The 26,487-nt window shown below is 42.7% G+C and overlaps 2 protein-coding genes across 2 annotated transcripts in view; both read left to right on the forward strand.

Annotated features, from left to right (window-relative positions):
- The window catches only part of kif21a (kinesin family member 21A), a 43,420-nt gene extending 41,707 nt beyond the window's left edge, over window positions 1-1,713 (forward strand). The window contains 1 exon segment of the mRNA XM_083666154.1: window positions 57-1,713. Coding sequence (XP_083522280.1) covers window positions 57-147 — 91 coding nt within the window. The 3' untranslated portion in view covers window positions 148-1,713.
- Window positions 1,714-5,534: 3,821 nt separating this feature from the next.
- The window catches only part of LOC310802836 (copine-8-like), a gene marked incomplete at both ends in the record, with an annotated part of 34,120 nt that continues 13,167 nt past the window's right edge, over window positions 5,535-26,487 (forward strand). The window contains 8 exons of the mRNA XM_083667404.1: window positions 5,535-5,629; window positions 14,411-14,451; window positions 16,337-16,383; window positions 16,480-16,583; window positions 19,192-19,231; window positions 21,385-21,461; window positions 24,722-24,785; window positions 25,219-25,322. Of these exons, the coding sequence (XP_083523530.1) occupies window positions 5,535-5,629; window positions 14,411-14,451; window positions 16,337-16,383; window positions 16,480-16,583; window positions 19,192-19,231; window positions 21,385-21,461; window positions 24,722-24,785; window positions 25,219-25,322 (572 nt within the window). The remainder of the gene's footprint in view (window positions 5,630-14,410; window positions 14,452-16,336; window positions 16,384-16,479; window positions 16,584-19,191; window positions 19,232-21,384; window positions 21,462-24,721; window positions 24,786-25,218; window positions 25,323-26,487) is intronic.

Here is a 26,487-nt window from a genome sequence, read left to right on the forward strand (position 1 = left end):
GTGCAGGCTTGGCACTGATACTGGCTTGGCTTTGATTCTGATGTCTCCATTGACAGCGATCGGACAGTGAAGATCTGGCGTGCGCGGGGCGGACTGGACAGCACCTTGGACGTAACGGATAACGCAGATGAGGTGGCCAGTAACTGAACATGGTGCCACCTGCTGGTATGACCTCTGAATTACCATGTCAACAGCCTGAGATGCTGCCATCTTCGACCCTACTTCGACCCCAAACCTTGGAAACCACCTAACCCCCACCACGGCCCCTTCAATGCCCACTTAACCATGACAGCTGAGCCCACAGGAAAGAAGAAAGTCCTATCTCAGCAAAAGCAGTAATAGTCTCTCTAGACCCAAGGTTCCTTCCTTAGGGACATATAGCTTAATCTAACCTGTGTGGCTATAGATGTGCAAAATAAACTCTCTTGGTAGACATATTTTCGTCTCAGCTCAAATTAAGAACTGAATCCACACGACACACACACACACACACACACATTACTCATGCTTAGCACTGAACTAACACTGGACACATGTACACAACCAGACACACACACACACACACACACACACAAGGAGCAGGACGTTTGTTGACGTCAGTGTTTTTTTGTTTTTTTCCGCTTGGAGGAGGTAGAGAAGTTGTTGAGCGGTGGAGAGATGAGTAGAGGAGAAGATTACATGAGATACCGGGATCTGTAGCTGGCCTTCATGAACCGGTACTGCAGTGGCAAAGGAACAGTTCTTTCTGCACTGTAAGCAGATCCACTATCCCAGCGGTCTCTTACCTGATATCAACATGGCTTTATGACAAAATCACTGCACCTCCCTAAAGTCGTTTTGTTTTTATGTTCACTTGGAGTTCAGCGCCTGAATAAGATCTGTGACCAAATCGTGAACCTTGTCTATCGTAATGTACCTGTGAACAGGATACACTAACAATACTCTATCTTTACCACTTGGAAAACAAATGATAGCCTTCTCTCTGGTTCCTTATTCCTAAAAGCCTCTCTTGATGTGCAGATACAGTGTCTCTTTGAAGATAAACTCTATTCACTCTCATTGCCCATGTGTTATTGATATATCACAATGTATGATTCTCCACTTGTTTCTGTTACAGTGCTAAACCCCACCTGTAAGTTACTAACTAACGCCCATGCTGCTAAGCTTCCACCTGGTAACTGTAGCGATGTACTGTATATACTGTAAGTGTAACATGTGACGGGGAGGAGCCTTTTACCTGTGCCTGTACTGTAAACCTAACCATGTAGATCAGTGTCTCCCAATTCAGGTCCTGAATGACCCCTACTGTATGTATGGTGGTTTTGCTATGAATGGTGGTTTTACATTTAATTTGTGATTGTTGTGAGTTTATCTGTCAAATGTATCATTAAATTGCTGCCTGCTCTTACTATTGAATGTAAAAAAGGAGTAGCACCCAGAAGCACTATTTATTGACACTTAAACTGTATGTATAAGTATTCTAACAAGACATCAACTGAATGTCAGTTGGATATAGTATGGATACACCTAAACTGCTTTCACAAGGGATACTCACAGGACCAGAATTGGGAGACAACACAGCACTATAATGCTTTTCATCCTTAAGTCTTTCATCCTGAGTTGGCCTGGCCTGTTTGTGGTATGATTTTCTCATTCTGTTCATAAAACTGTATGTATTCAAAAGAAGTCCTGGGTTCCCCTCTGGAGTTTAGTTGGCAGTTCGACATGGCTGACTCTGTAGCGATTCTAATGTCAGATGCCTGGTGAAATAAATGTCATCTGTCAAAAAGAAAGCCTGTGTCATCACCTGGATCTCTTGTTTTGAGAAAGACTGGGGTTTAGAAGACTGTAAAGAGGAGAGCAATGATGATGGGTACTGTTGTGACTACAGCCATGGAGACTCATTTATTTGACCAAAAATGTTCATACATATAGTAATATAACCCTTACTGTATAAAAGTACAATGGGCTCATTGTAATGCATGGAACAGAATGAGGAGTGGTGCAATGAGCCTGTTCTTCCAATGGCTGCCTCCACCAGCTGAAAAGTAGGGGTGAAATACATATTTGCCAGGATTAGTCATACACAGCTAAAATATTTCATCTGTCTGCTGAATACACTTCAATCACAATGTTTGAATAGTTTGATAATACTCCCCTACTCCCTTCCTTGAATAAATCAATGGTCTAGATCCACTATTGTCAAAGTGGGGTACGCGTACCCCCGGGGGTACGTGGATCGATCTAAGTGGTACACGAAATAAATCTGTGATTTACCTTCCCAAACAGTCCTGTTGAATAGCGACTGTAGTCTCAGTACCATAAATAAATGCATGCACCCTGTCCAACAGAATAATATTATCACAATGTCTAAAATGTATGGGATAATGTTCATAGAATATCAATTAGGCACAAAATAACCGACAGGGGGTACATGACTGTTAAAAGTTTGGGAACCACTAGTCTAGATCGTTTGGCAGGTGAAAGAAAGGTGTCACTTTATAACTTAAACCTACTGTAACAAAACCGTAGGGGTGTTGAGTTTTCTACCAGCAAGATAGTGCAGATTTAAGAGGCAGGCAAGAATTGCAATGAAAAAACTTTTTTTTTTTAATAAAAAAGGTGTTAACACACCCAAACCACAGAAGGCAAAAATAAAGGCAATATGCCAAGGTCCAATTCAATAGGCAGTCTTTACTCAGTAGCTCTGCAGTTTCAGAGCGTCCGTTACGCTTGACAGCCTAGATGCATGCAAAGCGCTTTTGACAGGCGCGTCTGATTAGGACACCCAAACTGATTATAGTAGGACAGATCTGTTTTTCACCTCGCCGCTCACAGGCAATTAGGATGCGGTGTCACTCAACAAATTGAGCCTGGAGCCAGCTGAAGAGCAGTGGCTGACGAGGGTGATGGGGCACAGGTGTGTCAACCTGCCATGTGCTGGTCTTTGATTGATGCTGCAACAAAGCCAGAGTCCAGTAGAGGGAGCCATTTTGCAGGCACATAAACTCGATCCAGCACCAGGCCATGACTCACACCCCTCGTCCTGCTACACTATATCCAATAATGTTAGGAAGGATACATTCTCAAGTATTTGAACAGGAGCTTGATAGTGCTTGGAGATGATTGTTGTAGTTGTGTCAGTTCATTTCCACAAGATGGCAGTAGTTTATCCTAGAACTGATGCACAGGAATGGCTGTACAGCTGGAGGGACACACACGTCTGAATGCTCATACTGCCTACTTGATAAACATGTATGCAGGAAACGACCAATTTCAACATACTACGGCCATGTTTACTAAAAATATGTACTGTATACTAACCATACTACATACATTTGACTAAAGAGTAGTATGCAGTAAGTGACAAATTAACATACTGTACTATACGGGCATGTTCGAAATTTCACACTGCCTACTGATTACTTAAAGTATATACTGCATTCTAACCATACTACATACTATTTAGAACCTACTGTTTAGTAAAATGTAAGCGACACATTTCAACAAAATACACATCATTCATACTGAGAAATTGTCATCTGTAACACTTCAAGCTGCTCTATAGATTCTAATTAGTTTTATTTATTTGCACAAATTATAACAGGTGAAATAAAGACAGTGAAACATGGTTAAACATGGTTTATGAAGAATTTGCAGGTGAGGTGAAAAAGACTGTGAAATTACTATTAAAACAACGGTTTACTTTGTTCAACCAGGTCAGGACAAGAGAGGAGGGAAGACAAAAAAGACAGCAACATAGAACACTAAGAGACAGCATCATAAAATACTAAGAGACAGCAACAGACGACACAGAGAATGTGATGGAGAGAGGCAGAGGAGGGGTGACTATCACTTGGATTCCAAATACAGCACTGTGTGTGTGTGTGTGTGTGTGTGTGTGCGCGCGTCTGTGCGAGAGAAAGAGAGAGACAGTGAGTAAGAGTGTTTGGGTAATTGTGGGATTCTTTAAACAGTTTGTCTCATTGGATAGGTCAGGGTCTATGTTGGAAGTTGTTGAGGGGTACGGAAGTTTTTGCAATACACTATAGATGTACATGGAGTTCCAGAGTAGTAAGAGCCACACTGTAGTTAAGTACTGCAGTGTCTGCTGGCAAGTGGGATGGTGAAAGTTACCTCACAACATCTCTTGTATTGTATTATTGTATCTTTTTAGAACATTTAGAACACATCTCAAAGTGCACCAAATGCTGAATTTAGCCGCGGAAAGAATGTTGCACCGGGGGCGTCCTCGCACCCCCCTGGGCTAAACCCTTAATGTCTTCTAATCTTAGAAACGCCCATGCTCCCCTGACACAAAATATATAATTTTCGTAGACATGTCACGCTGGGTTTAAGAGCTATTGAAGAGAGAGAACCGAATATCCAATATAAAACTAACTTCATCGAGGTATGTGTTTGCAATCAATCAGATGGGCATACTGATTAAAACGAATCTAATTTGACGCAGGTGTTCCCATTTTTAGCGCACTGGGATGCGCCTGGTAGATAAATCAGTCTCATTGTTAATTGAACGATTTGCTCAGGTGGCTTTCTCTCGTGGCTTTGATGCGTCTCATTGTTATTGCTGTCAAACCCCAAGCGAGCGGATAACACCGCATCCTAACGTGCTGTCCCGATATGATCCGTCAGATGGCACAGCAAGACATCACCACAGTGGTTAGAACTACGCGGCGCCCGCCTTTAAAACAGAGACAGAGCGTCCGTTAACGCGCTTGACAGCATCGACGCAGAGCCTTTTGACGAACGCGGCTGATTAGGACACACAAACTAATACAGTGGAAGAGATCTGTTTTTCACCTCGACGCTCGCGCGCGCCGCGGCCAATTGCGATGCGTGTGAACCGAGAATGCTGGCTTGCAGTATGATTACATCAACCTGATATACTATTTTGAGATGAAAGCTGGTGTCATGACTGATAGTAAATGTTGGTACATTTTTTGGATAGGGACCTAAAAATACCCTGACTTCTGTAGATGCAAACCAGGCGGTCCATGATCCTGTAAACAAGAGTCCCTATTCGTTACAATCATCATTTGATGAATGTTGACTAAAGTATAACCTAAATTAAATTAATTTGCATTAGCCTATGGTAACATATTAGAATATACCAAGTCTATATATCTACAACGGTTTATTTGCCATTATTTAGCCTAAAGGCCTATGCTTTGTAAAATAGCCTATTTGCAATTTACTGTAGGCTATGTCTAAAAATAAGTTTAATCTCGGCAACACTAGCTTTTTAAAAGTGTTTTAATTATATTCAACTTTCCATTGCATAGCCTGTGTGGCCTCCACAGCCCCTCCTTGCGCTCTTCCCGCCTTATGCACTATCCTACATCGCAGCATCCAAGAAGATGAATCTTTCAACGGTCGAGCACACGCTGTGCTGCTGTTATATCCCTCATCCCTCTCGCAGCCACATGCAATGACGAACCTCCGCCCCGTTTTAAACCTTTGATTCCTCCTCTCATTCCACCGAAGACGGACTGGTTAAAAGGAGATTTTTGACTATGAGTAGCTTTCTGAATATGGCGTGTATTGGAGACTTCGACCCGTTCACCGCTACAATTCCTGCCACCAAAGTTGAGCTCACAGTGTCGTGTAGGTGAGTACTGTACACGGGAGGGCTCTCCAAAACCTTTTTTTTTTTTTTTACAGACACCTGAAGTGAATTCTGAAATTCTTGCATGCATGCTATAAGCATCATGTTTTGATGTTATTTCATTTTTGGAAGGATAGCCATTGCCTACCTGAACACTTATTTGGAGTCTGCAGACCTTCGGTGTTTAAATTAATTGTCCACGTTCTATATTGGCAAATTATTAGTGTGCTTGCGAAGCAACACACTAGACCTACTGTTATTCGTCATACTTAATTTTCTTCTTTTTCTTCTATTTTCTAATCAATGCTACTCCTTTTATGCAAAACATACAATTTAAACTTCATGACGTGAAGAGAGATTGATTTGCTTGTATTCAAATGATACTAATTATACTTTTTAATATAGAGGTCTATGGTGACCAAAAGATGCAAGTTTGGGACGCTGCTGTTCCTACACCTTTTAAGAGACACATTCCAAACCAACTTTAAAATGTGTAGAAAACTCTGTAACTATATATAAAAAAACTTTCTGATACCTGTTATATATATATTTTTTTTTTTACTATAACTCCAACATGTCCCATTGGTTTTACATGGAGTTAAAAATGAAACTTGTGCAGCACCTGTGCAATGAAAATCATCATTGAAATTTAGCAACTTACAAGGAATTCATGGAGGCCATTAAAACGTTTAGCAACCAGTTGTAGATGAACAAGAAATTCGTGTAAGCTGAATTACGCAAATGTTAAAATAACACTTGTAAATTAAATCCTTCATGTTGCCTTTAGTCCTACAAATGCTTTTTCACTGAACTTAAAAGCAGCTTTTTAATACTGCATACTTTTAACACTATGAACATTCTATTGGGTTTAAATGGTCACTGTAAGCTTACTTTTCATTGTTCTGACTTGGAAGATATCTCAAACGTTCCTCACTATGTTAACGTATCTTGTGCAGCAGCTGCAAAAGGAGAAACAACGCCCCCTCTTTCACCCATAGTGGCCAGAAGTGGCCACTGCAGTCAGTGTCATAATATTACTCCTCTGCGTCATCTATCCCCAGAGGAAAGCCTGTGGCAAAATGTATCGTACCTTTTTACTGTTTTCCCCATCTCCCACTTTCTCTTTCTTCAACAACTTAAGTATATAAATTATATTTACTGTTGGGTTAGTTAGATATAACTTAAGGTTACTTATGGTCGATTGAACAGTAGTCTGTCACTCCACTGAACTACCTCCAGGCTCTTTGCAAGACATAGAACCCCACTGCTCTTACACTGTTGAAGCTAGGAACACCAAACAAACTTCATAATGTTTACAAAAGTCTTACAGTAATTAGGAAAGCTGAAAAAAACATTTTGATACTGTTCATATTGTACAACTCAACATGAGTTTCGATGGTCACCAAAAGCTTATTTTTCTTACTTGAAGATATCTCAACGATAGAACTGTCACCTCCACTACCACTAATTAGATTACCAACTAAGCAAGCACACAGTGATTATGACTAGTATGTATGTATTTCTATTATCCACATTAAAACTCACTAAACATAAAAAGAACGTAAAGAAAATGGAGTCTAAGCATCTCCCCGCCGGAGTGATGTGACATTCAGTCACTCGGGAGCCGCAGCTGTCTCCGTGTTGCGTAAGAGCCACACGCAGCCCTCAGCCTCAGGTCTTCGCGGAGTTTCTTACCAGGGAGCCGGTGATGCTCCCGCAGCTGGTTTGTCACACAGTCACAAGAGAACTGTTTTTTTTTCTTTGGTTAAAAAACACATAATAAAACAGCATACAGTACACCGAGAGTATCCAAACTCTTCCTCAGTTTTAAAGCCATTCATTTCAATAGCAGCGGCCTGTGAGGAGAGGAGAGGAGTCCTTTTGATAAGTATTTAAGTGTTTGGCTATTTTTGTGAGTTACTGATTAAAATGATATGCAACATTGCTACAGTACTAATAGGATGTTAGTGTTAAGAAATATTACAGGAAATTTCCCCTGTGTTTTTCACTCTATGGGACATCCCATAGGAATGGCTTTCATCCAGTGGAGAGATAAAACCCCAATGTTAGCATAAATGTCTCAATAAAAGGTTAACTTTTATATTTTAAAGGTGGATTTGGGTGATTATCTTAAACAATGAAAGAGGAGAAACATCTTAAAATGCATCATAGGAACGCCCAAATAGTTAGAAGTTAATTAATTGGCGTAGGTCTACACATTGTAAAGTCGGATACAGGTGTCTAGCTTAAAAAAAGAAAAAGTAGTTTAATATATATAATGTTCTTCTTGTTCACATGTAAAATATTGAAACTAGGGATGAACACTAAAAACGGATTAATTTTTTAACTTACTGTCACATTTCTGCCAACCATTTAAATCACTGTATAGATCACTATAGTGGTCTAGGCCACAAAGTGATGTTTAGCGGCCATTATGAAAATGGCCGCCAGAGGGTATGGCGCTGTGGCTAAAAATGCTCCTCAAGACCTGTGCTTGCTCTGTGTCAAATATTCTGTGTGCTTTTATCTCAATTCCTTCCAAATCTGGCCTCTAGCCGTCCCACTAGTGCATGTTGACTTCATTAAGAAGGGGCGCTTCTCAATGAAGGGGGATATACTGTATGTAGTAGCCTACTGTATACGTGTGTACAGTACAGTATGTGGAATTCGTATTGAGAAGATGATGAATTGTACAGCTGTTAACTGAGGTTTTTGCTCAGTCATTGTGAATGTAAGCTGAGGTTCATTTGAAATCAATCACCAGGTTTAAACCTCATAAGTTCACCTTTTTATATAAGGACAGAGACCTGATTCACAGCAAGTATTGTTCCTTGCAGTAATTATAACCCAGTATTTTCACATCCACACTGTCAATTTATTCTAGGCAACCTGGAGCAGAGCGAATGGGGTTATTATAAATTTTTTATTACACTTTATTTATACAGGTTTGTCCCATTGAGATTTGCATCTCTTTTGCAAGAGAGACGTGTTAACTAAAATCTGAATCAGAATTCTTTTATTTGGCCAAGTATATTTGCACATACAGGAAATTGACTTGGTGAGGTTGGTGCATGGGACATTAAAACAATAGCAAATATTGAAGACATTTACAAAATAGCAAAATATTAACAAAATAGCAGTAACAAATTTACAAAATAGCACAATAAAACAATACATTTTGTAGGCTGTGCGAGGCGGAAGGCCCAGAGTCAGTGAGAGGCAGGGAGCTTGTTTGTGAGCCCCACTGCCATGGGGAAGAAGAACCTGTTCAGGTGAAACATATACATATACATAAAACATATACACAATACAATACATACTCATGTTTCAGCAGAGAACAGGGATACAAAGTCCTTCAACAAGTCCCCTCAGTCAATAAACCCAAAGTATCACCAGAATCATCGGCAGAATCATCATTGAATAGCTCAAACCCAAGACGTCAATATGAAAATATCTTCATTCTGCCGCTGCAGCTTCAAGTCACTAGTGATTGATATGCGGCTGAAGTTCTAGTGATTGATATGTGGCTATCACTCTCGGATCACCAGCCCTTAGTAAAACACGCAGAGTTGGAACGAGATATGGGCCTGACAGGGTTTGAGGGCTGTGAGAGAATTAGTTCTCGGGAAAGTTCCCATCATCTGAGAGTGCACAGAGAAGCCAACAGACTCTACAGTAGTCTCTGCGACTGTCATCTGCTTAAACCACAGGAGGTAGATGTCATACGGCCAACCTTTAGACACATAAGAGGCAGAAAGGGTATCCTATTGAACAATTGAAGTGTTGTGATGTGGCTGTATTGAAGTAGGACACCGACCTGCTGAGAGCCAGGTCAATATGTCACAGTAGATAGTTCACATTCCTTGAGATATGTGAACAAAGAGGCAGTCTCATATGAACCTATGCATACTGTAGCCTATTCTCTGTACAGAATTACAGAGTCAAATCAAAACACCACAGCATTCCTTCTCTCCCACTTTATAATTAAGGGTGAGTGAGCGGAGCAATCATGTACTGTACATGCAAGAAAAGTAATATTTATTTCATGCCTTGCTTTAGTAAGATAAATACAACAAACTATCTTCCAGGGTGACGCTACAGTGCAGTGTCACACCAAGTTCATTAGCAATACAGGAATTACATACAATGCTATACATTTCTAAAAATATGCCCCTAAATGTGCAATTACATCCGCTGTTTGTTCAGCAATTGTTTTCACAGCACTGCAACAAATGTTTTTAATTAAAAAAAACATTACATTTTAGGATGTGAGCTACTTTCAAAATGACCAGGTCAAAATGATCTACCTACATTAAAAAATGCTAAATATATATTGCGAAATATATACATGCGAATGCATGGTGACACGTGACCCGTAGAAGAGAAGCGATCTCAGGCTGGCCGCATTGTACGTCAATCAAGTGGCGCACTCACACTGGGTCAATTGCCTCCTACCGTGCTGAAGCAGAAATGTCCGTCATAAAGAAAAGAATCGACCCGCGCTACTCTCGCGATCGACCGGTCGATCGTAATCGACGTATTGGGCACCCCTGCTGTATAACATGTGTCTGTAAGACTGTACCTAACTGCTAATTATGTCCAGCACGTGGTCTTACAGTCACTTTATTTTAGCAACATGTCACCCTGGTTTGGTTTTGGGGGCCCACAAACCAATCTATTTTCTCCAGTGGCTCAGCAAAAACATGTTGTTTAGCCTTTCTCCAGTGTGGGGCTCATTCTCATTTCATGAGCCAACAGAGCTGTAGGTGACCAATAACATACTCAGTGTGGAGAGGACGGAAAGGGTTTCCAGCGAAACGATGAGCTGGACTGTGAGGTTGTGCGAGTGACACAGGGCCGCCCCGAGGGGGGAAGGGGGGTGGCGTGGGGGGCTCTGTTAATGAGGTTTTTAAAGAGCCATTTGGTCTAATTAAGGCACCGCCAGCTTTGGGACTTTAACTAGTTACTTGAGGAGGACGGTGTCTCCATCACTTTCACACTTCGGTCGTTATCACTCTCTTTGATCTGTCTCTCTCATTGCGTCGCCACTTTCTGCCACCCTCATCAGATTTGGTTGGTTTAATGTGAAGACATTGAGCGGTTATGGGAAGTTAGGTTAAGGTCTTTTGACTTTGATGTTTTAGGTAGGCCTTCCTCATTTTGATGTTTATGCATTGAATGACCAACGTAAATCCAGCTAGCACTGTGCAGTATTTCATATTCTTCTTACAATGCAATAATACTTTTTTCTGCAAAATGAACAATGACGGCACAATATGTTGTGACACGTTTTTTCAGGCTTTTTTTCCTTTAGTGAGAATCATGCACTTCAAGTGTAGGGAGAATTCTCTGATTCTTTATTGATTTAATAATAATAATAATAAACTAGAATAGCTCTAATTTTCCTTAACAAAGATGACCCCACTTGTCTGAGAGGATCGATGAGACTTCAGAGATAGTTTCAGTCTTCTTGTTTTCTCACGTTCAGAGGTTGATTGATCTACACGGCTCTTCAAGTTTATTTTAGACCCACTCGACTGGATCGATGAGGTCCATCAGAATGCCTTCCCTGGACTTGGTTGAGTGTTCTCAAACTATGTTTACAATATCTGTTTATTTATTGCGACATTAAGAGCCTCTTGTCCCTGTCCAATCTAAAGCATTTTAAGTTTGAGGAATGTGTGTGCAAAGCGTTGTTAATGTATGGGCAATTGCACTGTAACAGAATGACCCTGGGACTAAATGTTTCACTTTCAAACGTATGCCAAGCAAAAACCCTTGATAGCAAAGGTTAACTATACAACTCTATGCAAACAATTCCAACTGGAAATGTAAAAAAACTACATTTACTTTACTTTAAGAACTGTGCAGTTTCAAAGTTTGGTAACAGAATGACCCTAAAATCTCCATGGGTTTTTAATGTAACCATGTTTCCCTGTTAAATATCTGCTCCAAATTAAGATTCAAATATGTCTGCAGAAAGAGTGGCTATTGGCTCTAAAAATCTTTTGGTTGTTGAGCTACAGTAAGTGAAGTGGATTTACATCTGGTGACAGAATGATGGTAACAGAATGACTGAATGGGTCTCCTACAGAAATGCAACATTTCTTGATTTGAATGTCATTCTGTACATGATGAATCAGCTAAAATAGGAAAACAATGGTAGACATATACAGTAGACACCATCATTAAGGTAATAATGTATTATTTTATCAACTTACATATATAACATTAAAAAGGGAAGTTGATAAAAAAAACTCACGAAAGACAAGAAACATAAATCTGGACCATCTTTATTGCCTGCAACCGGTGTGGGAAGGATCCTAAGAATTTGTCTTAGGGACACCCAGTTAATAAATCTTTACCTAGCTGGTTTATAAAAGTTAGCGCTAGTTGGTTAGAGTGTAACAGCAGAATAATGATGACAACCATAAATGATCCATTAGTGTCAGAATCTTTCCATTTGTCTAGCAGCGTTTTCATTGTTGTAAAACACGTTTTAAAAAAACAACAAGAGAAAACAACTCTGAAGGTCTAATGAACAAACTGTGGGGTTTTATAAATAGCAATGCAGAAGACACACAGTGTTTAATAGTCCTGTTGAGTAATGAATAGGCTTCTTTGGAAGAGCATTAATGAGGACAACCATGGCCCTGTCAAATAGAGTTGTCATACTCTTTGAGTCCTAATTAACTTTTTGGTTTTGTTCTCAGCCTCCAAAGGCACACATATTTAATATCTCCCTTTTTTGGAGTACGTCTGTGCAAGTTTGATGTTTGCTGCCATCTCAGGTAGAAGTCTCCTTCAGTCACGTATTTCAGAGTCAATACTTGGACTGACTTGGGAAGAGTTCTCCCATGTTCTGTGACTGTGATGCAACTGTTGGAATTTCAAATGTAATTTCAATGTTGTGAAGGGACTGCGCTCGTAAATGATCCATGAAGCACATTTGGCCCACCTGAAATTCCTGGACTGCATGACCAGTCAGAGGCTGCTGACCTTGCACATGTGAAACAGCTGAAGCTTTGCTCACACACTTGTACGTGTGTTCACATGCACACACACACACACACACACACACACTTTCCTCCCTCTCTTTGCTCTTCCATCCCTGAGCTCTGGGCTGTCAACAGCTTTGGGGTCTCTTTTGATCGACACATATTACATTTGGCATGCTATCCCAGAGTCGTGACTCTAGTCGTTCCATACAGCCAACGTGACCAGCCCCGATTCTATCGCTTATTATCACTTATTTATGGAATCAGCGAGCGAAGGGCTAGTGGGTGTACTCTGATAGATTCAGCCAAGCGTAGTGTTATACCATCTGGGACACACTAGGATCAGCACAACATGAGTGGCTGATCTAGATACATCAGTAGCGATCAATCGCCCAAAGACACTCTCTCTCCGCTTGTCACACAGCATGTCCCGGCCTCACTACCGTGATGGGGAGATACCGTCTCCGGCTCTCTGCCGCGTGTCGAGCTAGCGGTTCTCCGCTTGATGGATACCCCATTCTTTTTTTCCGGCCTCTTCAATAAGTCAGTGTTGTTGTTATCACAGCTCCGGGCCCCCCTCCAACAAAACGGTTTATGGGTTTTAATGTATGATTTGGCAGGAATTCAAGCTGCCAGTTGCTTTCCTTAAACTCTTTGCCTCTCTTTTCCTATGTTGGATCTGTCACCCCCAGTGAAGGCCCAGGGCCCATGCAGATATGTAGCATACAGAGTCGAGACACACTGCCCTACCCTGCTGCTGATGCTGCATACTGGGACTCCCCCCCCCCCCGTAAGATGCTCGCTGATCTCTTATGTCTGACTAGTGTTGTTGTGGTTGTGTGCATATTTAATCCACCCACCCCCTCTTGCTTGTTAACAGTGGGATACCTCAATGGCTCAGAGCATCTGGTTGGAAATGAAACTCTTCGGTACATTTATTCCCTTTGCAGGAGAAAAAAAAAGACGGGCATCATGAAAATTTGATGGCATCTTGACTGTTGTTGCTACGCAGGGAGTGTGAAACATTTTATTAGTGGGCTTGCTTCAGCAAGTCCGACCTTTGTTCTTCCTCATGCTTCTTCTTATTAGAGTACTTGCATCAGCAAGTCCAACTCTTGATATTCCAATTACCTATTTTACTTTTACTTATTATTATTCCGCCCACAGCTTTTAATCTATTTACACCAATCCAATTTTACAAGGTGCAGAGATGTTTAACTTGAGTTGCTTGTATTCAACCTTTTGTCTTTATACTTTTTAAAATATTCAGCTTTTTGTAACTCAAAATTTTAACTTAAAAACAGAACATTATGAGAGCTCCATTGTTACTGCAACTGCCATGGGACTTTCAAACAGCAGGAGACCTACAGAACATATTCTTAGAATGACCAACCAACCAACTCTACCACTCTCATGGTAGTGGCAAGATGTATCATACCTTTTATAGTATATAGTATAGCAATTATATTTGCTGGTGGGTTAGTTAGGTGTTACTTACAGTAGATTGAAGACTCTACTCTCATTAAATAAGAGCACATTTGACCAAATGCATTATTCTTTAGTGGTAATGCACATGTTTGTGACACAAATGGTAGGCTAATGCAGTTTGGGGGGAGATAATTATAGATATATATAATATACATTTGAAGTGCTTGAAAAGGTCTTAAAGTCCTTAAATTGTACTTTTCAATATCTATATGAACCCTGTTTACAGTTATGTGTTATGCCTATTGTGCATTGAATTAATTAAGTTCTAAATCAGTCTGCTTGTTTTCTTGTTTTTCAGAAATTTGCTGGACAGAGACACATTTTCCAAATCTGACCCAAGTAAGCTTTTCTCTCTCATTGGATACGCACACAGGCACCCGCACTCCAACACACACACACACACACACACACACACACACACACACACACACACACACACACACACACACACACACACATTGCCTCCCCTGTGAATCAGAGACATTTGCATATGTCAGGGGTCATATTCGTCACCGTATTCTCATCTCTCTGGCTCATAGTGAGTGAGTGAAAGGTAGCAGATTGTCCTCCTATACACCAACCATGTCCCTCACAAAGATAAAGAGGGAGCTTCTCTGTAGCCTACACACCCCTCAATATGGCCCCACTTGGGCCACTGGTAGTGTTTTTCAAGGACCATCGTCAGCACTTGCGGTGAGGGCCGTCCGAGGGGCCTGCTGTACGTTTATGCAAGGAGGCACTTGTGCTGCGTCCATGTCTCTGCTTTGCTGACGGTACTGGCCTCAGTCACACAGGATTAGACTGCCTTAGCAGGCCAGGGGGGCCAAGACACACACACACACACACAGACACACACACACACACACACACACAGAGGCCTCGGGGACCATCAGATACCACATTCACATGAGGTTATGAAGAACGGTCTGTGTGTGTGTGTGTATGTGTGTGTGTGTGTGTGTGTGTGTGGGGGGGGGGTTGTTTGTGTTTGTGTGTTTTGCTCTTCCCATCTGTTATGCACCTGCATTAAAGTCCATGTTTGTGTTTACTGTGGGGGTTGGAAGTGCGTAAGCCGTGCTTATCGGGCACTTTAGGTACCAAGAGTCTCATTCTAAATATGTGTTAAAAGACGATTATAAAAGACGAGTGTTTTTATGCACAATGTACAAAGTAAGTAAGTAAATATGTGTCTTAAGTGTGGGTGTGTGCATATGATGGTTGTATGGGGAACCATATGCAATTCCCTGCCTCATTAGAGGATGAAAAGAACTGGGCATTCAGACAGCTGAGCTCAATCTCACTGCGTAACATACAGTACACAACCTACAGCCATCCTTCTCCACAGATTAGCAGTCATCCAAAACACTGTTAGCCCAGACAGCATGCATGGCCACTGTGGGCCAACTGCCAGACCTCAGCTAGCTTCAATGTTCACTAGCTATGTGCCTGCTTCCAGTACTCTTTTAGTTAGCGCACAGAGCTAGCAAGGGCAAACAGAGGCCGTTTAAGTTTGTGATCATTCCACTCAGGTGGAATGGGATGGAAGAAGGGTTCTGACCTTGCTGATGAGGTGCATTTAAAGACGGTTCCCAAAGGAAGGGATTGGCTCCAATTATAGCAATAAGTGCCAGACACAAAAACAGATGGTTTTGCATTAGAAAGTGTGTGTGTGTGTGTGTGTGTGTGTGTGTGTGTGTGTGTGTGTGTGTGTGTGTGTGTGTGTGTGTGTGTGTGTGTGTGTGTGTGTGTGTGTGTGTATGTTTAACCCAGATTCAATTATAGCTGTTTAATTTTTGCAACAGTCCATCTAGGGTCCACATATTTTGGTGCAGTTAACAACCATATGGGTCTTCCAAAGGCCAATTTCATTGCTCTACTTAGAAAGAGACAAAACATTTTTACAGACTGAACACCCTCTCACACAATCCACACAAGTGCTCTGCTTCCCTCTCAAACTCAAAAGCGGATGGCTGAATGTCAATATGAAGGCTTTTTAGAGTGTACTTCCCCCCCTAGGATTGATGCCTTTTCTGCCTTACTCTGAGAAATATCATTGCTCCGAGGCAACGTTATCGTGACATTTAATTAGGGAGTTTTCCTCATTTTGTTGCCTAGGAGAGAAAATGTTCTCTGAGTTTTCTCTGCCTTGCTTGCCTCTGTGTTAACTGTTGTTTTTATAGTAGTTTTTCTTGTTTTTCTTGTTTTTCCTCTTTTTTTTTGACAGTTTGTGTGCTGTACACTCAAGGAATTGCCAACAGGGAATGGAGAGAGGTGAGTTTAGGTTTTATGTTTTATATTTACATGTATTGCCTACAGTAATTAATTTCAAATCAACACATTACAGTGACTCTACTGTCTTTCTCCTAGTTTTGCCGGACAGAGGTCATAGACAACACCCTGAACCCAGACTTTGTCCGTAAATTCGTCCTGGACTACTTCTTTGAAGAGAGACAGAATCTACGCTTTGACCTGTGAGTTAAGAAGTGTGTGTGTGTGTGTGTGTGTGTGTGTGTGTGTGTGTGTGTCTGTGTACATATATTGCCATCGCATATGTGTGCGTGCGTGCTCATATTTCAGAGTAGAAACAAAATAATGAGAGAATTAAGGAAGCCCTATAGACACATTTTCACAATACTCCGACAGTACATTAAGCAATTTCTTTTCATTAAACGTTCGTGTGAAATGATTTTTCTCAAACATAATTGATAAATACTGATCACTTTCCATGCTTTTTAATGAGACATATGAAATATGAATATGTTGACGTTATGCTGATTGACGTTTTGTTGAGAAAGAAAGAACGATTGAGTGTACCGTGTTCGAGAGACAGAGAGTGTGTGTGGGGTGATGTTTGGATTGGAGAAAGAAATGGGGGATGATGGAGTGTGTGGTTGTAGCTCAGCCGACTCCCTACAGGGCTTGTTGTGAGTAGATGCGCATCAGACTGCATTGCAATCTACACTGATGGCCCTCAAATGACTCCCAGCAAAGAGATTGCTGCTGAAGCTCTCTCACACAAACACATGCTCTTACTTGGCCAACACACACACACATACACATACACGCGCACACACATGTGCATACTTGCCCACCCACTGTCTTCCTTTGGGGTTAAAGCCTTTTACTGTATTTTCACTACCCTCACCATTCACTACCCTCACCATTCACTACCTTCACCATTCACTACCCTCACCGTTCACTACCTTCACCGTTCACTACCTTCACCATTCACTACCTTCACCATTCACTACCTTCACTACCTTCACCATTCACTACCTTCACCGTTCACTACCTTCACTACCTTCACCATTCACTACCTTCACTACCTTCACCATTCACTACCTTCACTACCTTCACCATTCACTACCTTCACCGTTCACTACCTTCACCATTCACTACCTTCACCATTCACTACCTTCTCTCCACTGCCTTGTCACATCCCTTTATCCACCACACAACACCATTGCCTCCCAACACCTCAATACATCGTCCATTGAACCATCCGTGCCCTCTCCCTCTCAGCCACTTTGAATATTTGACCAGCCCTCTTCGCTGAGCAGACCTCCTTCCACACACGTTAACCTCTACACAACAATGGTTTCATACCATTGCTCTCACGTACCGCGCTCATGTATAAAACGTCAATGTCCGTCCCTATGCGGCTGTGCGCTGTTGTGATTACTCATTGTTGCTCGCTAATCAGACAACCCTCTGAGCCTCCACTCCCAGAGCACTGCACAAGACCAAGAGAAAGCCTGACTGGCTTACTGCCTACATGTTCAATGATGTTATGCTCACATACACACACACACTAACACACACTCATGAGCTGAAGCTGCCCGGGGGCATGCTCTCTGACAAACCCTCTTGAGTTTGTGGGTGAGATGGAGCGTATGCAGTCGTGCGTGTGCATGTGTGTGTATGTGTTTGTGTGTGTGTTTGTGTGTGTGTGTATGTGTGTGTGTGTATGTGTGTGTGTATGCGTGTGTGTGTGTGTGTGTGTGTGTGTGTGTGTGTGTGTGTGTGTGTGTGTGTTTGTGTTTTTTTCTTTTTTTCATGTCATTAAATGAATCATTTATGAACATTTGTGACTGACCGAGGCAAAGACGAATAGAACATGAGGCGAACCTGTGCATTGTGCCTTTAGCGAGTTGCGTAACAGTGTTGCTCCCCAGTCTTATGGAATTATATTTGTAAAAGACACAGTATTGGATCATCTCTCCTTCTCTCAACTATGACATTAGCCGAGTGTCTCGGAGTGTGTGAGCGCCCGCTTCATCTTACATGACACTCTGTCTGTTGAGAGAAGCAAAGACTCTTTCTTTCACACACACACACACACAGACACACACACACTTCTCTCTCTTACACACACACACACACACACACACACACACTTCTCTCTCTTACACACGAGCATGCACACACACACACACACACACACACACACACACACACACACACACACCTATACAGTGCAAACTCACAAAGCGGAGACACCTGAGCAGTGGATTAAAGAGCGAATATACTGTACTCGCAAGTAAAAGCATGTCGATTTTCAGAACACTAGCTGCACTAATATCAGTTTTTTTGTATACATGGCATGTACCAAGTCTATACTGTACTGTAGATACTTTATAATATCATACTACAAAGAGTTTTCATAACCATTGACACTGCCAAGCCTTTTTGTAGAAATGTGACATTCTTTTCCACTAACAATGAGCACAGAACTAAACAAACATATAAACAAATTGGTTAAGTGCATAATGATGCACCATGAAGGGGATGGCCAATTCACGCGCCATCCCAACAACAAGACCCACTGGAGACCAGCAAATCAATGGAGCAAAGTTAATCCTACGGTGATACGATGTAAACAGATGACTGTTTGAGTTACACGAGTCAATGCACACACATGACAATCAAGGCCACGGATCTCTGGGTTATTTGGCTTTCGCCTCCATCGGTAGTACAATGATAGGCCCCTTTACAACTGGAGGGGAAAGTAGAGTCGTAGACGCTGCTCAAGACTAGGAATCATCTCCTAACTATGTACCGTTTCTGTATTATCTGCAGGTACGACCTCGATTCGAAGAGCAACAACCTCTCTAAACATGTAAGTTCTCTCTCCCCATGATGTATAGCCACTCTGGAATCGGTAGTGCATCAATGAGAATAGTACACAGCCTGTCTCTAGTACACAGCCTGTCTCCTTCCTAATTCTAAAATAGTATTTTCTAAAACTGTATAAACACTCAATCAGTGTAGCACTTTTTACATAGACAAGTGTCGCAAAGTGCTTCACAACAAGAAGAATACTAAACAGTATAAACAATAAACACAATACAAACAATGTGATCTAACACCAAACCATAGACCCCAAAAATGCAAGCCAGTCCTGGGCGGCAAGGACTTCAGGAACTGGAGTCTAGTTTTGAGGGTCTCAGAGCACCTCGGACAGATACGCAAAAAGAGGTCCACGCATTCAGAGGCTGTTGAAAACAACAGAAAATCTCCTACATTAAACAGTAGGAGAGAATCAGCATGAAGCAGGTACAAAGGACAAGGCCAGCGCCCGCTTACAACCGGGTTCACTCTGCCCAGGCTGGCCAGCAAGAGGAACATCAGGGGGGTAGAGGGGGCAGCAGCAAGAGCCTGTGACCATCCCAGGCCACACAGTACTGGGCCATATGCCTGCACTAGGAGGGCCTACAGCAGAGGCCCCCAGCTAACCCAAACCTGCACACTGCAAGAGCCCACCCACCACTGAACGGGAAGGACCCGAAATCGGCCCAAGCAGCAGTATGGTCACAGAGCCAACTGCTTGGACCATTGTAGATGGCTTTAGTGAGGTATGCACTGGTTTGAACATGCTACGGTCAGCTATAGCCTCCACCATGTCACTCACAAACAATTGAGCGTACAGTATACGATAAGGGACTCCTGCTCTATTTGCTCTATTTCCACGGTCCCCCCCCACTGACACTCACTGTCTTCCTCACGTGAAGCAGATCAGAGCCGTGGGCAGGGGGGAGGGCGGGTTCTGTCTTTCCGTTTGTCTGTCCGTCGTCTCCAGTGGAGCGGAGAGCCTCGGCCTCAGCCACTCTCCAGGCTTAACACTGAGCACGGAGCAACATGAGTACGGAGAGTCACTCGCAGCATGATGGCTGGAGATGCTTGAATGCGCCCTGTCGTCGCTGCGGATGTGGGGCCATTGGAGATATGGCATGCAGCATTGGCTTCTTTGTCCATCCACGCCTGTGTTCCTTGCCGGGTGTTTGCTACGAATAAACCGGAACTGAAACCTGCTAAAAGTACATTATTCCATCTTGGCAGCTTCTGCCGATGCTGAGACATCTATAGACCTATATTATACCTATATTTTGTAATGCTGAGGCCAGACAAAGTCAGTTGTAATGCATTGCACTTCTGCTGCATTGAGTCTTTATGTCGCGTCATCATGTACAACTATTTGTAATTGCAGGCTGTGAGGTTTGCTGGTTGGGTCTGTTCTCTGTAAGAACCAGAACCTGTCCTCTCAACCTGTAAGGGAGAAGCTAACCACCACTGCAAGCACCACCTCACACACCCTGCCACGCCACCATCAGAGACACCACTGTCCCCCTGCAGTTCTGAACCAGAGGAGGGATAGCTGGTTGTTGGCCTGCTCTCTCTGAGGAGGAAGAGTGTTTTTATGTCTTATTTTTTTTGAGTAGTGTTAGAGCCCCCCTGCTACATGGAACGAGAAGGAATTCTCAGCATGTGCTCTTCGGCTCGAAGCAGCTCTCTGCCTGCTGGACCAAAGAAGGCTCATCTGTCAGGTGCATTTACACACAGAGTGTGGGCCCAGTAGCACTATGTGTACAAGTGTCTCACTCGTCCTGCAACACAGCAGAGTTTCATCCTCCCCAACCCCCAAAGGGAGTCGGGTCGCTTTTGCGCTGTGTTGTTGTCTAAATGGCAAACATAGGTATAATATACACACTTCTAGGAGTCACAAGCTGTGGCATGATCGTGTTACCGCTAAGGCTAAGCCACAGTCTATGAGGGGTCAAGGGTGAGATGGAAGAGCATGGAGGGATGTTTTATCTATTTGAAGTGCATCCGGATGTTTTGCTCTGTCTTCATATTTCTGGGCTTTAAGCAGGCTTACTCTCTCCCATCTCTCTTTCTCTGTCTCTGTCTGTGTGTCTGTGTGCGTGTGTGGGTGTGTCTGTGTGCGTGTGTGGGTGTGTCTGCGTGCGTGCGTGCGTGCGTCTCTGTGTGCAGGACTTCCTGGGCCAGGCATTCTGTACCCTGGGGGAGGTGGTGGGCTCCATGGGCAGCTGCATGGGCAAGCCCCTGATGTAAGTAGCGTAATTTACCGCACTGCACTTCAGTCCACTATTCATTGCCACATACTATATACCCTGCCTCTCCTATTTGCCTCTGATATTTCGGTTTTGGGCTCAGGTAAATTGGCTGCCATTACTAAGGCTTATCTTTGCCATGAAAAGTCCAGACCTCATCCACATGCCGGCCTTTTCATGGTGATGATTGGGCTTAGGTACAGCCACCAGAGCAGGTCCACTTCTGAACCACGGAACAAACATTTTGGACCAGGCGTGGCCCATTTGTGGCAACGGCATTGCTTAGTTATGGCATCAGATCTGGCCCTGTTCTACTCAAATTGTGGTCAAGATCTGGCAACTGTACTGCAACCAGATCAGGCCCACTTATGGTTGTATTGTGGCCAAGATTTTGTTTACTTATGGCAACCATAATTGGCCCAAATATAGATGTACTGTTGAGTGTGCCAAGACCCAACCTTTATATATGGTAACCAGATCATTGTTGCATTTCAAATCCAAGTTTATTTATCAAACACACAATATACAGGATACAGTGCAATTAAATGCTTTGGGCAAGCTAGCTCCTCAACAATGCAACAATCAACAATGCAATATAATAATAATAATAAAAAAACAATAACATTGTAATTAGCAGCAGAAACTCGACAACAATATTGGGCAGTAGTAGTGCAGTCCCTGATGATCTTCCCAGCCTTCCTCTTGCTCCACCCGGAGTAGATGTCCTGTGTGGCTGGGAGCTCACGGGCTATGATGAACTGAGCTGTTTTTATCACTCTCTGCAGAGGCCGGTGCAGCTGCTGTATCAGTCAGTCAGGATACTCTCTATGATTCAGTTTGTAGAAGTTTGTGAGGATCTGGGGGGTCCATGCCGAATTTCCTCAGCCATCTGAGGAAAACCAGGCTCTGATGCGCTGTCTTGTATGGGTGTGGTGTGACCATTTTAAGTGCTCAGTAATGTGGACGGCAAGGAATTTGAAGCTGCTGACTCTTTCCACGGCTGCCCCCCCCCCCCCCCCCCCCCCGCTTCCTCCTGAACTCCATGATCAGCTCCTTAGTTTTGCTGATGTTGAGGGAGAGATTATTATCCTGGCATCAGTCCGCCAGGACTCTTACTTCATGCCTGTAGGCTGACTCATCGTTGTTAGTGATCACACCAACCACAGTGGTGTCATCAGCAAATGACACCACCCCCCCCCCCCCCCCCCACCAGGTCTGGCCCATATCATACTTTCCATTTCCTTACATGTGCCACCACATGACCAGATCTAGCCTACAATTGTCTGCTGACTGGGTATGTTTAAAGATCCTCCCTCATATTGGCAATGTTGTGTATTGACTACAGTTAAAATTGAGTGGCGCTGTGGATGTGTATAGCTTTATTTAAAACAAAAAATGGATGTTGATTCATGTTCCTTTTCACAATGCAGCAGAGGTGCATTGGACTGTTATTGTGCTATATCCCACTTGTCTTCCAAGCACTTACAGTATGTTTTCCCTGTGATCTATCCCCTGAATAAAATATGGTGCTTGGAGCCTCTCTGTCACCTGCACTAATAGTATTTGAGTGGTTTCTGATGGCAGAAAGGAGAATGTGTTATAGGTCCATTTCTTTTCTTCCTGAGGCATTGAGCGGTGCTCTCTGTGTGAGAACCATGCGTAGAACCCTAGCCCCCTGTCATTTCAGCTCTTTGTTAATCTGAGGTATCCTGTGTGTGTGTGTGTGTGTGGGTGTGTTTGTGTTTGTGTGTGTGTGTCAGAATCAATTAGTTGTTGCAGCTGAATGGGTCTGCCTAAGAGTGACACACATGACAATGATGTAAGAATGTGCTGCTGTCTTTGAGTTACGTAATCACCTCAGCCAACACTCATTTTGTGTGTGTGTGTGTGTGTGTGTGTGTGTGTGTGTGTGTGTGTGTGTGTGTGTGTGTGTGTGTGTGTGTGTGTGCAGCCAGTTCACTGCCTCTAAATGTAGCACAGCCATTTGCATGAGTCAAGTCAAAAGCATTGCACTTGTGCTCAGTGAAGTGAAAGGAGATTGTACAAATATAGAGCAAAGCGAACGTTGACCACATGCACTAAACACACACTAGTACAGATGATCTGAGGAGGTATATCACACACACAGTAAGATAATGTACACACATCCATCCTGTTTTTACAGGTGGGGGCGGGTATGTAGAAAATCACATGAAAAAGAAAGACTCTTAGGGCTCAAATTTGCTTCCGCTAAAAGTATGCTGCGCACCACAAACTTTCATTGATATGGGTGCTATGTTGGTAATTTCATTCTGAAATGTTTCTGTTAACCAAATTTAACCTAAGTTTCTAAGCGCTGTAACGGTTTAATTTACCTGTCGCGACTTTTCTCATGTGTTTTATCATTTCCATCAGCTTAATAAATAGTAGCAATTCTCCATCACAACTTCTTATACTTTATCCAGCACTCTCTCCCTCCCTTTCTGCCTATCAGACCTGGATCAATTACCAATTGTCCCAAAAGTGCAACGCTAAATCAAGCACATATTAAAATGTTTCATATCTGGTGAAAACATTTGCTACTATGTCAGGCTCATCAGTAGAATGTGTATGCCAGGGTTTAGCAACTGGTGGCCTGCCAGTTGCTCATCCCTGGTTTGCGATTGATGACAGAGCCTGACATAGTAGCAAATTAATTAATGTTGGGGTTTTTTCTAACAGAATTTGTAACCAAGTTCTGCTCCCTATCCCTCCCTTCCTTGTTCTCATCTTCCTCTCCCAACTTTCTATCTCTCCTTTCTCCCCCTCCTCTCAGTCTTTTGCCCTTTCTCTTTCTCACGGTCCGCCTTTCTGTCTCTCCCTCCCTCCCTTTCTGTCTGTCTGTCTGTCAGTCTGTCTTCTGTCCTCCCTCCCACTCCCTTCCTCTGTCAGTTTGCATCCCCCCTCCTCAGCACCATGGTTTTGTGCTCACCAACTGAGTTAATTTCAGAGAGTGCTCCTCTGTACATCAAAGAACCCCTCAAGTCTCAGACAGGGTTTGAAAGACTCACTACAATTTCCTATAAATTTCTCATGCATGTTATTGCATAATCTCGGCGCCATTACAGAAGTCTACTTTGCCAAATGATACCATCCCTGCCCAGTGAAAAGGAAGAACCGGCCCTGGCATTCATTTGTCTATTGTCTATTCTTGTCTACTTGTCTGGCTCATCTTTGTCTGAACAGAACAGAATGCTTCTAAAAGTTGTAACCCAGAGTTTTCCTTTGTGTACCAACAGTGGTATTCCAGGGAAGAAGTGTGGGACCATTATTGTGAGAGCAGAGGAACTGAGCAACTGCAGGGTGAGCTTTACTTTTTGTTCACCTAATTGATTATGCAGCTGTGATCTGAGACACATTCGCATGCACGCGCACACACACACCCTCCTTGGATGGCCTTGTCATCAAGGGTCTATTACAGCAGTCATCATTAGGACTTCATTGTTATTAAATGAGCAGTCACTAACACCCATGTACTGTAGAACACATAAGCGTCAATCGAACCCAATACATCTACATTTGTCATGTACTCACACAGTAAGTAGTCATTGCTTTGTTAACTACATGAATACAATTTTGCATTCCTTCAGTGGAAGAAGACTAATTTTAGACTAATCCTACAACCGGATTGCTTGTTCTGATTGAATGGGGAACTGTATGTAATCAATGTCTGCCAATATCTCTGGTCTTCATTTCCTGTATTGTGCATTCTTTTGTCTTAAATATTGCTCTCTAGGAGTCAGTGATGCTGCAGTTTTGCGGTAACAAGTTGGACAAGAAAGACTTCTTTGGGAAGTCGGATCCTTTCCTCGTCTTTTACCGAAGCAACGAAGACGGATCGTAAGTAGTCATGTCTAGCATTTGTACCGCTGTACAGCTCTGTGGTATTTCTGGAACCTATTCTATTTGATCACTGGTTCACACACACTGGAAAATAGGCATGTGATGCATGTAGCCACTGAACATTATTGCTCATGCTCCAAAAAAGCCTCCATAAGACTGATATAGGGATCTAAACTGCATCTTTCATGTTGCGCAATAGGCATCCATAATACTCAGTGTACTGTATTTGACCCATTCATCCCTGCCTACACTGAAACCAGGAGAGGATAGGAGATGAAGGATGAGTGGAGATGAATGGAGTGAGCGGAGACGAAAGAAATAAGAGGATGGGAGAAAGACAGTGTAGCTGAGCCTGAGAGTTGAACACACATTGTACAGAGGGTCTCTTTGCCCAGCAGATGCTTTTATCCTAGTTGACCTCCCATGTCTTGCACTTAACACATTCTTCTTTTGTGCAGCTGTGTTTTTACTGAAGCAGTCTAAATGCCTAGCTTCTGGGCACAACAGCAGTGTGCCCCTGCCACAAAGAGCCACACTGCAATCCTGTACAATAGCAAGAAGCAGTTGTTTCTGTGGAAGCGGCCCAACTTTTTTTTAAAGTCAAAACGCAATACATTTTTGTACAAAAATAGCAGTATGAATGGAAAACAGACAGCTGCTTTTTTGGTGTGCCACAAACTGACTCCGAACTTAACCATTTGTGTAGACATGGGCTGGGAACCCTGTGAGGTTGCATAAAGGTGATGTGGTTAGTCTATGGAACAGATTAGTAAACATGCCAGATGACAGTTTGACTAAAAAACTTGGACATCACTCATAGTTATCCCTGGGCCAGAGAAATATCACCAATGTTTTAGTAGAACATCAAGTAAGATCTAGTAAGTAGATCTTGTATGTTTACAGGAATAGATTAGCAGGCAGCATTAACAACCAAGTTATTTTGAAATTACATGGAAAATGGCACATTGATATATGGCACGAACCAAAACTTCAGAACATGCAGTTGTATGATTCACGCTTGTGCTACGATGTCGGCGGGGTACCCCAACAGCAGTAGCGAGTCAGTATTTGCCACATTTTATTTTATGTAATTAATCTTGGCAAAACAACCACCAGGAGGCATCATTGAGCAATTCTAATGGATATGCTTACAATGTGTTAT

This window comes from Argentina silus, assembly GCF_951799395.1.
Source record: "Argentina silus genome assembly, chromosome: 3".
NCBI classification, from domain to species: Eukaryota; Metazoa; Chordata; class Actinopteri; order Argentiniformes; family Argentinidae; genus Argentina; species Argentina silus.